The 15,544-nt window shown below is 37.6% G+C and overlaps 1 protein-coding gene across 20 annotated transcripts in view; it reads right to left on the bottom strand.

The window, feature by feature from the left end:
• The window catches only part of MYT1L (myelin transcription factor 1 like), a 331,910-nt gene that overhangs the window by 96,305 nt on the left and 220,061 nt on the right, over positions 1 to 15,544 (bottom strand). For 15 of the 20 annotated variants that reach the window (XM_009674012.2, XM_009674011.2, XM_009674007.2 and 12 more), the window contains exon 6: positions 12,973 to 13,352. In XM_009674012.2, the coding sequence (XP_009672307.1) occupies positions 12,973 to 13,352 (380 nt within the window). Of the gene's footprint in view, positions 1 to 9,345; positions 9,461 to 12,972; positions 13,353 to 15,544 lie in introns of those variants that run through there. The other 5 variants (XM_009674017.2, XM_068937259.1, XM_009674023.2 and 2 more) reach the window with 2 other exon arrangements.

Genomic DNA, 15,544 nt, shown 5'->3' with positions numbered 1-15,544 from the left:
CTCGGTGTTAAGTGAGTGGACTCTGTCCATTTTATTCACTCATATACACATAATCTTTGATTTTTGTGATTGAAGAGATGGGGAACAAGGCAGGAGAATCTGTAAGTCAGGATCTATGAAAAGTATACTGTCAACTGTGGCTTCAGAGTGGCACAGCATGGCAAATGGGAACCTATTCTTTTAATCATGTTACTCCGGTCAGTCAAGATCTCTGGTACTCCAGTCCAGCAATGGACCTTGCAAAACAGAAGGATAGTGACTCAGTGGTGTAGCTCTCAGCACGGTACAAAGAGTCTTTATTATCTCCTAATTATTTGCCCTCTACTCTATGTGTACAGAAAGCCTATGACATTGGAAAAGTTTGGGATGGAGATTAGAGTACCTGAATGGTAGCCTTGCCCAGAGACCTATCAAATTCAGGAAATGTATACTATAGTAGCAGAGCAAAAAAAAAATCTTTTTTTCTTCTGCTATTGCATCTGCAGACACTTCCAGTGAGACTGTTCCAGCTCTTGGTCCACCTTAAGAATGCACTGTGCAATCATTTTAAAAACTGTCAGCTCCTCCTTCCTATCAATGATTTCCCACTGCTGTTCAGATCTGCACTGGATTGCTTTCCTGAAGATGAAAGCTTATGTCTCATGAGGAGAAAATTTTTGCTGGAGAAATATAACCACCTACATATATACATATATTTGTATATATTTCCAACTAAAGATATACCTGCCACATGTGATGGCAGTCATGGAGCCTACATTGACCTTCTTGCTAGAGTAGCACAACCTCAGTGCATGACATTCCTGCTGGGACACTTACTCCAGCTGGCCACACAGAAATAATGAACTTCAAAGTGGAGCAGCTGAACAAACAACTACAGTAGCCACGTTTCCAAGATACCCATACACACATACAGATACAAAGGAAATCTTACACTGTGCAAAACTAAATCCTGAGTCGGAATCTGGTCTCATGATGGTTCAACTCAGGAACTGTTTTACTGGAGTTCACTGCAGTGACACGCTGGTAGAAGTAATGCACATGAGATTAGAGTCAACTCCTCTGTTGCTGCCTGAAATAACTTTTATCGTTTTCTTCAAGTATTCAGCATGTGATTCATACTGAAATCACCCCAACATCTTGTTCCTTCTCAATTGCATCTTGCATGATTATTTTTAGACTCTAGTCTTAGTAACTTAAATTTCTGCATGCTGAAGTACCCGCGCTACTTAAGAGCCAATAGAATTAACCTATCCAACAGGAACTTGTTCCCTCTGTCCCTTTGTATGTGGTGCTATGTTATGTTTTATGACTTTAGAATAAATTTATTGTATGGAATTGCATCAAATACTTTCCTAGAACTCAGACAAATTGTGTACATTATTTCCTAATTGCCTACAGTGATGTGCACTATGTGCATTTCAAGCAAAACACACATTTGCAAAGGACAGATATCCTTTGTTTTATGAATATATTACTGTTACTTTTAATTTTGTATTTCTAAATAATTATTAATTCTAGCTCATCACTGTTTGTATCCTCCCCACGGATCAAGTCAAGTTTGATAGTCTTTGGATTCCATACTACAAAAAATCTCAGACAGTCAACACTTATTGGATGGGTTTTTAAATGCAGTCTGCTGATATAAAATTCCATCAATATGGTACGAAGATGCAATATTGCAAAGGATCTTGTTATGTCACATAATCAACTATAAGCAGATATAAAATTCCATCAATATGGTACGAAGATGCAATATTGCAAAGGATCTTGTTATGTCACATAATCAACTATAAGCAAACGCTCACATATTAGGGAGAAGAAAATATAATGATAGAATAGAGCAGAACTTATTGCGCTGCATTGCATGTAGCCCTGAATAAGTTATACTGTAAAATCACTATTTATCCTTAAAACCTTTTTATTGTTATTTTAAGGATTCTGCACAATGTCAGTACAATCTAGATCACTGCTTTCATATCTTCCTCAATTCCTACTTTTCCAGGAAAGAACCCCAACGGCATATTTCACTTACTCTCTGCAGTGCTCCCATGCTGACTTCCTAATCATTTCCCTGTGTCTTTCTGCAGTCTGTTTTTCCTACATAAGTCCTATACTCCCTTTTATATTTGGAACTTATTTCTCTCATTTCTGTGTGAGAAGACTCTTCAGCCATTGAAACAAATTCTTTCTTAAACTTATATTTATCTTCTAATTGGAATTTCAACAGTAATTACTTAAACAACAGATCCTTAAAAATATCGACAGCAATTTCTACCTCACTTTCAGATTGGACTTCTCATGTGACATGTTGTATAGGAACAGTCACATCTTTATTTTTCTTGGGTGATACAACAATACCTATGTTCATTTGCTGCTTAAACCCAGGTGACACATCAAGTCAAAACTCGGACCCTGCTTCTATATGTATCCAAACAGCTCGAGCCTTAAGAAGTTCTGTACCTATATCCCATTTAAGACTCAAAGGATTCTAGATACTGTGTGTTTCCACATCTAAGTTCCCAGATGGGCCCAACCCAACAGGTATGCTCTAATAGACACCTGACAGCAAAAGGCTTCCCGCAAATCGTTCTTTTGGCTGCCTTGCCTTAATTTATAGCCAAAGGAAGAACCCTCTGTTTCTTCCATCATTTTTTCCTGCTTGTCCCCCTTTACCTACCAGGTAAAATAAATTGTTTAACATATCAGTTGCTAAAGAATTAGAACACTAAGACTTAAACCTCTCCCAGTTCAAGTAGATTGAATACCACATCTCCCAGAAAAGTATGCAAGTCACCACACTACAAGCCAGACAGAAGGCAGGCTCTACCAGGAAGCAGAAAACACAAGAGTAGCATAAGACCTATATGTATTTCTTAAGACCTATACATGTTTCTTTTCATGTGGTTTCAGTCATGCAAAAATATACTGCATTCATTGTACATTGTATACAAGGGCACTCATCTGCGAGAAAGAAATATGATTTCTGATCCCTGCTCCCACAACTGATTTTGTAATCTAATATTAAGGAGTCAATTCATAAAATGGTTAGAGTGTCCTTGGAGGAAAGACAAGAACCCAGCGTGTCCTGCTTTCCCAGAAGAATGACCCCCTGTAGTCTACTGCTGGTTTTGAATTCTTTTCTAGGATGTGATGCAGCTTCAGCAGGGTGCTTGAGAACACTGTTTATGCAAAACAGTCTCCAGGCTAGCTATTAGCCTTCTCTGCTAGAAAAGAAGAAAATGTGGTATTGTACTCCTGCATCACCTCTCACACTCAACTCAGGCACCTGAGTTTCAGATAGGGGCAGAATTTCCATTTCATTCTATTCTGAAGCATTTACCCCACTCCATCAAATGTGGGACGATTCTTGGCTCCCAAGAAAGTATTCTAGTTTCCGTTCACTTAAAAGTTGCCCTTTTTGCCTATATTTTCAGTGAAGCACACACACAGATTGCTTTCATTAGATAATAACCAACTATAATAAAAACATAAATATACTTTTTGTTTTTAAGTCCAGCCCTAGTCCTAGCAATCTGGAAATAACTGTCAGCCATTCTCACAATGTTATTTCATTAAATATATTTTGTGCTTAATTATCTGAGGGCAAAGTTTTATTCAACATACCGCAATGGAACACAAAACAATTTTCAACTTTCAGTTGGATGCCAGCATTTAAAGTTGGAACGACAGTTTTAATTATTGGAGCTGATAACAAAACAGCTAAGGGCTATTCTATAAAGATATCAGTCCCGTGCTTTGCAGGGGGTCCAGAAAGCTGCTTAGCTGACATATCTTTTTATATAGAACTTCTTTTAAATATTGAGGCAGTTGGTGAAACTATAGATTTGATATAAAAGATAAAATAGAAATCAGAAGGAAAGCAGTTGCACAGCATGCTTCAGAGTGTATATGTCAACCATGTAATCTCACCACATATGCTTTGAAAAAAAGTAAGGACATAACCCTAGCCTAATGCGGGCCTGTGCAGATTTGCAAACACTTCTATATGATGTGATTGGAAACATTTATGCATTTATGCCACACAGACCTTTCACTTATCACCTTCAATAATCCCTATCTAGGGAGTATAAGGAAGAAAATTCCTGCTTGCCTTTTTTGTTTGTTTTGTTTCATAATTGTAAATTCAGCTGTTTTACAACTGTGGAGTTTCTATGGCTTTACAACAACAGTCCTGAAAATCAGATTATTACTTACTCTTCCTGTTACTAGTATAGTATGCAAAATTAAGCTTTTGAGATAATAGAATCATCAGATCTGATGATTCCTAATCAACCTAATCAACTCACATCCAATCCTGGACTGTCAATCCTGTTAATTATCAAAACTTTCTTCTACAGAGCTACGCCAAATTTCTGCTAAACGGTAATATTTAGTGCATAGAACATGTAATATCTGGCATGGATTCCTTAGCAATAACATTAAAAAAGCTTGACAACTCTGGCATTATGGGTACTTTACAAGCTTAATGATGTTAGCCATTGACTATTTTCAGTACTTTCTGCATGAAGTCTTTATAAGCCAAATAATTCTGAGTATTTTAAGAACAGGAGTGACCAAAACCAGCTTAATTTCCATAGCCATTTCAATGGCCTTCCCTAATTACTATTTCACATCCTTAACCAAACTCCTTGAGGTAGTTTCTTTCCTAAGATTAGCTCTCTCAGTCTTCTGATAAAGGAATTGGCCTTCATTGCTGTCTAGCTTACTAATTTTGGCTCCATAGTCTGCTCTCACAGAATATTTGTAGAATAAATTAATTCATACAAGGGAAAGTACATCTTGTGATATAAAAGGAATATGCCATGTCTGGTATAGGTACCAGAAGAACAAAATTGAATTGTTCTGAAACCCGTAACATGAGGAAGAAATGCTTGCTTAATAAAAGGTATTGAAGATTAGGTAAATATGTTCACTACACATCACTGCTTTTATTGCAGAAGACTGCTGTTTTCGTATTTTTGTTTATATTTTTCAGTTAAAGAAAATTTCTGTAACTTGAGGCATTCAGTTGCACTGCAAATTTGATTCATAAGAGAAGATATGGATCAGAAGAAATGATCAATCTAGTCTGGAATTTCATTTCATTTTACTGTCTCCTGAAGGAACTGGTATAGTGGAAAATTAGCTCCTACAGCAACCAAATAGGGTTCTCTACTTTTCAGGGTGAAATGTAGCCATTTGTGTTCATTCAGCACTCTTTAGGACAAATATTTTAGTCCAGTGGGAACTGTGAAAAACAGGGTGATCAAAATTTGTCCTTAGAGCTGCACTCTAAACACAAGAAGAAAAATAGGAACCTATAACACTGACCAAGCAAAACTGTTTCAAATATTTTTAAGAATCACTAAATCTATAGTATCAAGAATGATTCATAAAAAGTGTAGTCTGTGTAAGCTGCTATGCAGTCTGGACAATGCAATCTTGGAAGTGCCACTTCTGAAAGGCCGTGGAATTTAAAGAGACAACATGAAGACCTCACTTTTGCACATCCTGTGAATGTTTTTCCCTAAGTGCCATATCCCAGATGTGAGACTTTCTAAGAAACATCAAGTCATTACATTTTCAAATATGAATGCAAAGGGTTGATATATAATTGAATTCACTATTGGATCTTTAAGACACTGTATTGCCTAAGCAACATTTTTTTGGCACTGTTGTGCCAAAAATAGTAGATCATTGGGAAGGAACTGTTTTCAGAGAGTCTCAGTGAGAATACGAATACAACTCTAACACTACAGCACTTTCATTTTGAATGTTTCTCCCATTCACCTTACTCCAGAAAGAAGTAATTTCACTATATCATCCTGCTAGACAACAGATGAAAGAGGTAAAATCAAGGATCCACTCTGCATTTTTTTTCAGACAGAAGGATGCATTGGAAATATAGAAATACACAGCCTCTATGAATCATCCTCTTATGGATTGCAATCTGTGAGTATCCTAAGCAGCACTGATGTGCTATATGGTTGTTTTCCAGACCTACTTCTCTGGAAAGATTACATAAAGGTCTGGGCACACGTAAGCCCCAAAACAATTTGACATTTCAATGGGCTCAACAACTCATATTCAGCTAACATTGATGGGAAGAGTCAGTGAGTTAAAAACAAAAGCAACCTCATGCTCACAAAAAATAGATTCAGAATAAAACAGCATTAAAATCAAGTGTGGTGCTGAATGTGTTGCGCATTGCTTTCCCTAAGGCCTTTAGGTTCAGGCTGTGAGTACCCTAGGCGTCCCAACGCCCTCTGCAGAACTTCTGCTGACGTCAACTGAAGTTGTGAACAGCAAAGATCTATAATCTTTCTCATCACAGGTGAATAACTGCTTTACACTGCATAAAGCTGCAACTGAATCATTTGCTCTTGAAGGATCAGATATTTCATGTTATCATTTAAGGCCGCCTATTTGTAGGGAAAGAGCTAAGTATGTAAACCCCCAAATCAGAAGGATGGTTAAGTACATTCCTAACTTAAAACATGGAAGTAAGAGTGAACAGGACTACTAACTGCAAAGTTCTGCATAAGTTCATAGGCAGAGCCTGAAAAGTTTACTGAACTTCAGCGTTAAACATCTACATAGAAGGCAGTCTTTTTAAATGGTTCTTCAAGGGAAGGAAAAGTTGGGTGTGACACAAGCAACACTACCTCATATAAATATAACTCCATTGACCTAAGTAAAGTTATTATTGATTTATTCTAATGTAAATTAGCTCAGTATCAGGCCCAATCTCACTTCAGAGTAATAATATTTAAATGATGCCATTAACAAATTATACTGTAAGCAGCAAACAGTAAACACCTTGAGCACAGAACATAGCAACAAGTGAAAGCTTCCTAAATTAACATAACATTCATGTTAAAGCAATCAACCAACCAACCACCTAATCACAAGCATATAATAAGTAAAATAAATAGATCCAAGTCTTTTCCACAAGAACTAGAGGTATCCAAAGACTATTTACTGTTTAGCTCTTTCCCCATCCTACCTCACAACCTTGAGTTTTTCAGCTCTGAATTGCCTGTTTCAAATTCTTTTAATTACATTATTTCTCCAAAAAATTTTAAGTGAAAACATTTAGTCTGAATGTCTCTAGATGAAATAATATTAACTGCTAAAAATCAAGACATGTAGCAATTTCTATATTCATATCTTCAATGCAGAAAGAAGATATCAATAAAAGTTTTCCTATACAGTGGTCTGACCCAACCACTTCCAGGCTTGTGCACTTTGTAACAAGATCAGAAAGGCAACTTTATTGTCTTACGCAGAAGAAAAAAAATGTAATGGCCAAGGTAAAGGTCTTCCAGCCACAGTTCTATTCATTTTTTTTACTTCGTATTTTATTGGTGAAGTACCCTAAGCACAGTATTTTTTTTCTTCACAGAGTCACAGAACGGTTGAGGTTGGAAGGGACGTCTGAAGGCCATCTAGACCAACCATCCCTCTCAAGCAAGGTCACAGAAGCCTGCCCAGCACTGTGTCCAGACAGCTCTTGATTATCTTCAAGGATGGAGTCTCCACAACCTCTCTGGGCAACCTGCTCCAAGGCTCAGTCACCCTCAAAGTAAAAAGAGCTTTTTCTTAGATTCAGATGGAACTGCCTGTGTTTCAGTTTGTGCCCGTTACCTCTTGTTCTATCGCTGTGCACCATGGAAAAGAGTGGCCCCGTCCTCTTGACACCCTCCCTTCAGATACTTCTATACATTGATCAGATCCTCTCTCAGCCTTCTCTTCTCTAGGCTAAACAATCCCAGCTCTCTCAGCCCTTCCTCATAGGACAGATGCTCCAGTCCCTTCTTCATCTTCATGGCCCTTTGCTGGGCTCACTGCAGTAGCTCCATGTCTCTCTTGTACTGGGGAGCCCAGCACCGGACACAGCACTCTGCATGTGGCCTCACAGGGGTTGAAGAGAGGTCATCACCTCCCTTAACCTGCTGGCAACGCTCTGTCTAATGCAGCCCAGCATACCACCGGCTTTGTTTGGCACGAGGGCATATTGCTGGCTCATGATCCTTTTGGTGTGAATGGCAGCACAATCCTCTGGGTTGTCCTCCCAGTTCTGAATCATCAGCAGAACTGCTGAGGGTACACTCTGCAGAGATCATTATGAATAAGTAGAACAGTATTGGACCCAACATTGACCCAAGGGGTATACTGCTAGTATGGATTCTGACTAGACTTCATGTCACTGATCACAACCTCCTCAGCTTGGCCGTTCAGACAGTTTTCAATCCGTCTGCTCATCTAGCCCATTCATCAGAAGCAGAAAAAAAGAAGAGCCCCTATATTCTTTTATAAAAGAGATGAAATGATATAGCAATAGTCTATTAGCACAGGGTTAAGATTTGCTTCCCGTAGTGAGACTGGCATATATTTATTAAGTCCTCTTTGGCCCTGGGAAAGGCAGTTCTTTCCATTTACATTGTTTTAAATAGTGAAATGCTGTTTTCTGGCTTCTTCGTTTAAAGCTATAATTTTCTTCTATTTGATATTTTGCCTAAGAGGTACATGGGAGTCTAACTCTCTGCTCTGGTTAATACTGGACACTTACTCTGTCCACCAAATAGATGACTGCTTTCCTGCTGATAGTTTAAATAAATGAATATGATTAGTGGTCTGCAGGCTGAACAGTCTACCTTGCTAATAAAGATATGTCTTCCTTATTTTCTGAAGATGTGGAGTTTCTTAAGTTGCAAGGAAACTTGGAAAGCTGTTTGCTAACACAGTTTCCTCAGTACGTGTGATTCTTTTATCTTTAGATTGGTGTTTGTCTCCTATTGCTTAAAGGGACATGCATAATTGTTGCAGAAGCAATCTGAAGAAGGGATCAGGAAGATAAAGGAGAGCACTAACAACGTTAATAAAGCTTGTAGGAGGAGTTCAAATTATGAGGGCCTGTGTGTCTGAGTCTAGTTCATGCAAGTGGAGAAAAAAAGAAACATTTTGCTAGATTATTAAAAATAATTGTTCAGTTTAAATAAATGTAAAAACAGGTAGAACACCTCTCTCTACTTTTATGTGTTAACCCATGTTTAAAAGCAGCTGCCCGTATTATGTCCCCTTGAATATGTACTGCTATCTATGTCTTGCAGCTATTTTTATTAAAAATTAAGTGCAATACCACATATTTGGTATACTATATTTGTCAGCCACCTTGACTTTATTAGACTGTCTAGCAGATTTATATATTTTGGTGATTCACCTTTCAGTAAATTGCAATCATTTTGGTAGCATCATCTCTGGAATGAATTTGATTGATGTATCAAATTTCTTTAGATCTAGAATCAGCCTGACTCCTCCTGCCCCTAGGGAATTATGAAATACCTGGAGTACAAGCCATCTTGAAAGTCTTCATGTCATATAGGCTAAATGGTGCCTTGGAACATCTGTTCCGGTAGCTCCTCCAACGGAGATTTCTTTCTATAATAGAAAAGCTTTGTGAAACAGTCTTTGGGACCCAGCTATCTGAAGTGAACTCCTCTGAGAAGGAGAAAGTACTTCAGTTTGCCTTGTTAATCAAATGTGCCCTTCAGATTTCAATCCAAAGATTTTCAGCAGTAACCATCACAGAGAAGGAAAGCTCTAAAAGCAGCCTTTTCTCTTATTCCTTCATTCATTTACTTCTCATTTGGACTGGAATTTACAGGTTAGGTTACCTTAATAGAGATCATCTGTCTGCTTTTTTTTCTAGGATATAAGAGGAATTGGAAAGATTCATCTTTTCTTTAATGGGTGCTGTACATAAGGGCTTTTCAAGACTACTGTGCTTTTTGATAAGGTAGATGGACACCTGTTCTTTAAAGAGATTTAGTACATTTAATAGAAGTTTAAAGAGGAGATGCTGGCCACTAATACGGAATTTTAAGCATTAATTTTAATTTAATGGATTATATACAGAAAAACGAGCACAGAATCTGGGAATCAGATCTAAAAAGTCCTTTCCTTTCTTTAATTGGTATTTTGAGATTTGTAAGAGTGTTGCTTTAAGATGCTTCTGTATCTTCCAAGTCCTTCAGCTTGTCAATGACTAGACTGGAATGATATGATTTTCAAAAAGGCCAAAACGACTTCAGAAAATGTGTCAATATTTTCCGTACAAATTATATACCTATATTGCCTATCACCCTTTGAGAATCCCATTCAAAATCCACTTTCTGTTATCAGAAAGTATGGGCAATGACATGCCAGTGAGGTACTGGAGTTTCTTAGAATTTATCCTTTTCTAACAGAAAACTGAATTTTGTTTAGGAAATGGTAAAATACTCTACCTTTATCTTTATCCCTTAATTGCTGGCTTTGTGGTCCTATACTTGCTGAGTGAACTCTTCTATCACAGACGCTAAGATTCTAACTGTTTTGTCCACCTAGACTATACTTACTTATGGAAATTTTCTGAACTGCTATAACCTACAGTGCAAGTGACAGAAACTTTTAAGAAAACTGTGCAGGCATCCCAGGCTCCAGAGGATAATTCTGTATTTTGTTTCTAAGGAAAGGAAGAGTAAGACACATTTAGACTACCTGCTAAGGTGCCTTAGAGGGTGGATGGTGGTTTAGTACAATATTTAAATTGAAGTGAACAGTGAGTGATTCAGATAACTAAATTCAGACCTGCTAGACCTTATTTTCCCATATAGTCAATAGATAAAGGTAAATGCCATACTCAGACCGCCTATTTTTAGACCCCCTAACTTTGGTTGCACTTATTTCACTGGAAGATAAACGGTCCAAATTCCACCAGAGTTGCTTCTGTTATGAGCAGAAGAAAACAAAACGTCAGGATCCCTATCAAAACCAATAGCAAATGAACTTTTAAGAAAATCTGCTTTATTAATTAGCTTATGGACCTCACCAAGAACAAACTGTTATCAACCCCTGCTCCTTGGCACAAAGAACCCCATATTAATTTCCTTATTAATTGCTAGTAACTCTACCTTGTGAAACAGCTGTGCTGTAACTGGCATTGTCCATATAGTGATTAATACATTGATTCTGAAAAGATCATAAAATAATTTTCTTATAAAATTCTATTATCATTCTTCCCATTTTATGAACTTTTTTCCTAATGGATAATATTTTACATAGAAAATATATATATATATATATTTATCCCTAAATATAAGTATTATCACTGGAATAACATGGGATCCTAAGAAAAACTTGACTTATATGAATTTTAAATCCATGTAATAGGCAGAGCAGCTAATACAGGTACCTCTATAAAATTCTTAACTTGCAGTTCTTAACCACAGCCTACTATATGTGGAAGGAAAGCAGTCAAAAATCAGTGTCAGCCTCTCTAGGTTGACTAGGACCACTAACTGCACATGTAAACTGCTGGAATAAGTAAAGCACTGTGTTTCATAATGTCAGTAGAAGTAAACTGAGTATCAAGCCTGCTTGGCTTGCCAGAAGTAATTTTCTTGAGCTTGAGTTTTGTTTAGCTTTTTTTTTCCCCTTAAATCATTTTTGATTTAAGTAGATTCAGACTTTTTTATGTTAGCCCAAACCACAGCATCAGTTCCACCATCACCTAAGCACCAACAAGCTCAGTTACCCTTTCTCTTAAAGAAACTGCTAGACTTCCTGCACTTGCCAATCTGTATAGCAATAGCAGTTGCACATTAGCCTGATCTAAGATAGCTTTCCTTCCAGGTTCTGAAACAACGGAGCTTTCTGCAGAAGGAAATGGCTTCCCCTTTGCATCAAATTCTTGTGTAACTTTTCAGATCAGCTATGTGTTCTAACACTTCTGTTGGCAAACTTAAGCAATTGAGGAAATGCTACAGATGATTGAGATATCTGAGAAGATGCTTATAGCCACCTAGCTGGCCACCACCTTGCTTGAATGGAAAGAATACTTCCAAAGCCTTTCTCTAAGATTTAAGATCTGACTTTACAGAATGCTGAAACAAGAGTCATACAACTTTCATACCTGGTTGCAAGAGGAATCCAACTGAGGAGTGCTGAAAGCTTTTCTTATATTTTTATTGGTTAGAAAGGTGAATCTACCCAACCAAAAACGTGTTCCCTGGAAATGGGAACAAAACATTTTTTAGATAGCCCATTAATTTTTGCCTGACTCTTTCATTTCACCCCAGTGCACTATGATGTCTGTCATCAGCATATGGACTCTTGAGTAAGAGGACAGTGATTATATACTTTAGAAAATATTATTTATATAGAGTCCAATATCCCCCAAAGGACGAAGGTGAATAGATTAATCACAATATTACTACATTAATTTGGTTACTAACAGGGACCTATATGTTTAAATGGTATTGATGCCACGGTATAATAGCCAGAAAATATGAATTTTAGAAGGACTTTATCTATGTAAACCTTTCACTCTCTATATTTTTAATATAATCAACTAAAGTACACAACATCCAAGTCTCAAAGAACCAAACTATATTATAACAGTTCATTCTGAATAGTTTCCTGATGGAAAAAAAATTTGGAGGCAAAATTTTCAAAGGAATAGGCCCATTTTTGCTCACAAAAAATTATCTGCAAACTTGTGACAGAATTTATGTGGGCAATCACTGACATTATGTAAGCAGATCCAGCAAATACACTTGCAAATGATCAGCACAGGCATCCAGCTGCAGCTGATGCTTTGCTTGTACCTTTATGAATACTCTCCTGGTAACTGCATCCATTAATCCATTATTAGGATCACATTTTTTGCAAGCATTTTTAGCAAAAACACACCTCCACCCTCCTTGTTTGAAAGTGCTGGTGTATGAAAAAATATTTGGAAGACAGACATTAAAATAAATGTTAAAAGAACACAGCGGGGTATATTTTCAGTGTGGAGCAGAGAGATTTAACCGCATGACTTCCATTAGCTTCAATGAGAACTACACAGCCAAATCCTCACACACCACACTGGAAGATTAACCCAGAAAACACACAGTGTTTACTTTTTACTAATACTCTGATTATTACCACGTTCTTCCTCCTCCTCCTCCTCCTCCTCCTCCTCCTCTTCTTCCTCCTCCTCCTCTTCATCCTCTACATCTTCACCTTCCTCTTCATCCTCTTCTTCTTCTTCTTCAATCTCTTCTTCTTCTTCTCGATCTATCTCCTCCTCATCCTCCTCCTCATCACCTTGCTCCTCATTGTCATCAGAATATTCCTCCTCTTCTTCATCCTCTTCCTCTTCTTCCTCTTCCTTTTCATCCATCTCCTCTGTTCCATCAGTTTCATAGCACTCATCTACTGAAGAGTTGTCTGCTTTAACCACAAATGGTTTTCTTTTGGGAGCTGGTTCTTGGGGTTGCTTATCTTGTGTTTTTCTTTTTTTTGCCAAAGGACAGCCATACACACTGTTCAAAAATAAAAGATGCATATTATTACACTATCCTGCAGATTTATGTAGGCCAGATTGTATAACTTGTGTCATTTAGTCATTTATTCCAATTCTATACCATGATTAGTTGATGTTCTCAAAACGTATGTTTTCAAAGTGAAATCCTGCTTAGGCAATAATGACCAAGGGAAGAATGCTTACAAAACCTCTGAACTTGCAAGTAATTATTATTTGCCTGAAAATGTCATATATACATGTCAGCATACCATTTACAGAACTAATACAAATGTGTGTTTTTCCTTCTCAATCTTTTCTCTCTTTTGCATGTTCCACTCCTTGTTAAGATAGATGAATGCAGTTAAAAAGTAGCAAACTTTCACTACCTGTTAGCTCTTAGTACAACAATCAGAAAAAAAGCAATGCTACATGATTTTGTAACCTGCACTAAGGTTTTGATTGTGTACAATTAAGACGTGTTCCTACGCTATTTAAATAATGAAAATAGGACTGCATTCTTAATGCTGTTGCTGTTGCTGTTATTAAAAATAACGAATTGCTCTTAAATTTTCCACTATTTTTCCCAATTATGTCCTACAAGGCTGAATAAAAGGGAAAAAGAGCTCCTCTGCACAAGCAAAACTAACAGTTTTCATGGCAGTGTTAGAAGTGTTCTCACACTGAAAAAATAAAATAGTAAATAAAATCCTTTGCCAGTGAAGAAAGTCAAACTTTTCCAAAGCTAAGTACCACTCGCTCTCTGAACATTTTAACACATAATGACATTCCGTGATAGCTATAATAACATTTCAGAGTTTTGGGCAACTGTATTATTTTTCTAAAAGACTAGCCACCTATTTCTCAAATGTTGTATAACCTGTCTTTGTTGAACATGATCATCCCTGCACAACCCCTACAGAGGGTGATTGCACACACGCATCATATTTTTATTTAAAAACTTTCTCTTTGAACTTCTTTAATGTCCAGTTGTAACTGCTACTCAAGCCACATTGCTTTTTAGTTTCTTTCCTGTGATTGACTAGTTTTGTGACATTTAAACTGTCCTTGCTAGTTCTTCCTGTACATCAACTTATAATCTCCTCTTTACATTGTATTTTCCTACATCTTATCATGATTACAAACCACTGAAGATCTTTATCTTTTTCTTCCCTTCTTAAAATGTTTCATATTCACACACCACTGAAAAATAGGGTTTATCGCAGCACTTAGCATTAGATGTGCTCACTGTGTTGTCTGTACGGTCCTGATCTTGGCCAGATTTAATTGCATTCCAGTAGCTATGCATCCCAATTACTTTACCTGCTACTAGGTAGCAAGCAATCCATTTTGTATAAGTGCTTAACATAGCTGCTGTCTTAAATTGTAAAGTTCTTGTTCACAAGTGAGGCTGGTTCAGTTCGCTTATCACACTCGCATCTAATGATCATACGCAGTCCGTGAACATGGGTATGCATCACGGAAAACATGCTAAGGGAGAACTCTCTGCATAACATCGGCACCACTAATTCTTTCTGTAGGGACTATAGGTGTCTCTAAAATCTAACACAAAGTGCCCAATTTAGACATCGGCCTCCATCCATTAACGCTATTGAGAACGAAGAAGAAAATTTTGTGTACGCACATCTAGCCAGATTCAAGTCCTACTCATATGGGAGCAGGTATGTGGTAGTCGTAACGTTATACATAGTTTGCAAAAATTGACACCAAAATGAGGCCTAACAGTGCAGGCTAGAGGGGGGAATAAACCCACATCCTCCAAACCATAGGAAAGTTCTCCAGCCAGCAAGTGGCATGGTAAGAGCATCCCCTTCTAGGAGCTGAGCTCCTGTGCAGCTGGCTGCAAGAAACTCACAGTCTGATACTACACAGCAAGTGAACAAGAGCCCAAACCTTTACTACTACTACTAGAATACTAAACCTGGGAAGGGAGGAGGCCTGAGCTTCTGGTGTCTTTTCATGGACTATGTTTCTATCCAAAGAGTCTTCAACATAAAACTTATTAATATGCTGGGAATCCTTGTCCCTAGGTCCCCCCTGTTGCTATCTGCCAAGTCACAGTCCTGTCTCCTGTCTGTGGTTCTTATGCATCTAGTGAGGACACAGGTGGTCAGATTCAAGAAGAAAGATAGAACACATATCTTCATGGAGAACATCCCACACAGTCACAGTCAGGGCAGAAATGGGAATTCA

This window comes from Struthio camelus, chromosome 3 (assembly GCF_040807025.1).
Source record: "Struthio camelus isolate bStrCam1 chromosome 3, bStrCam1.hap1, whole genome shotgun sequence".
NCBI lineage: Eukaryota > Metazoa > Chordata > Aves > Struthioniformes > Struthionidae > Struthio > Struthio camelus.
This window is presented reverse-complemented; position numbering and strand designations above follow the sequence as displayed.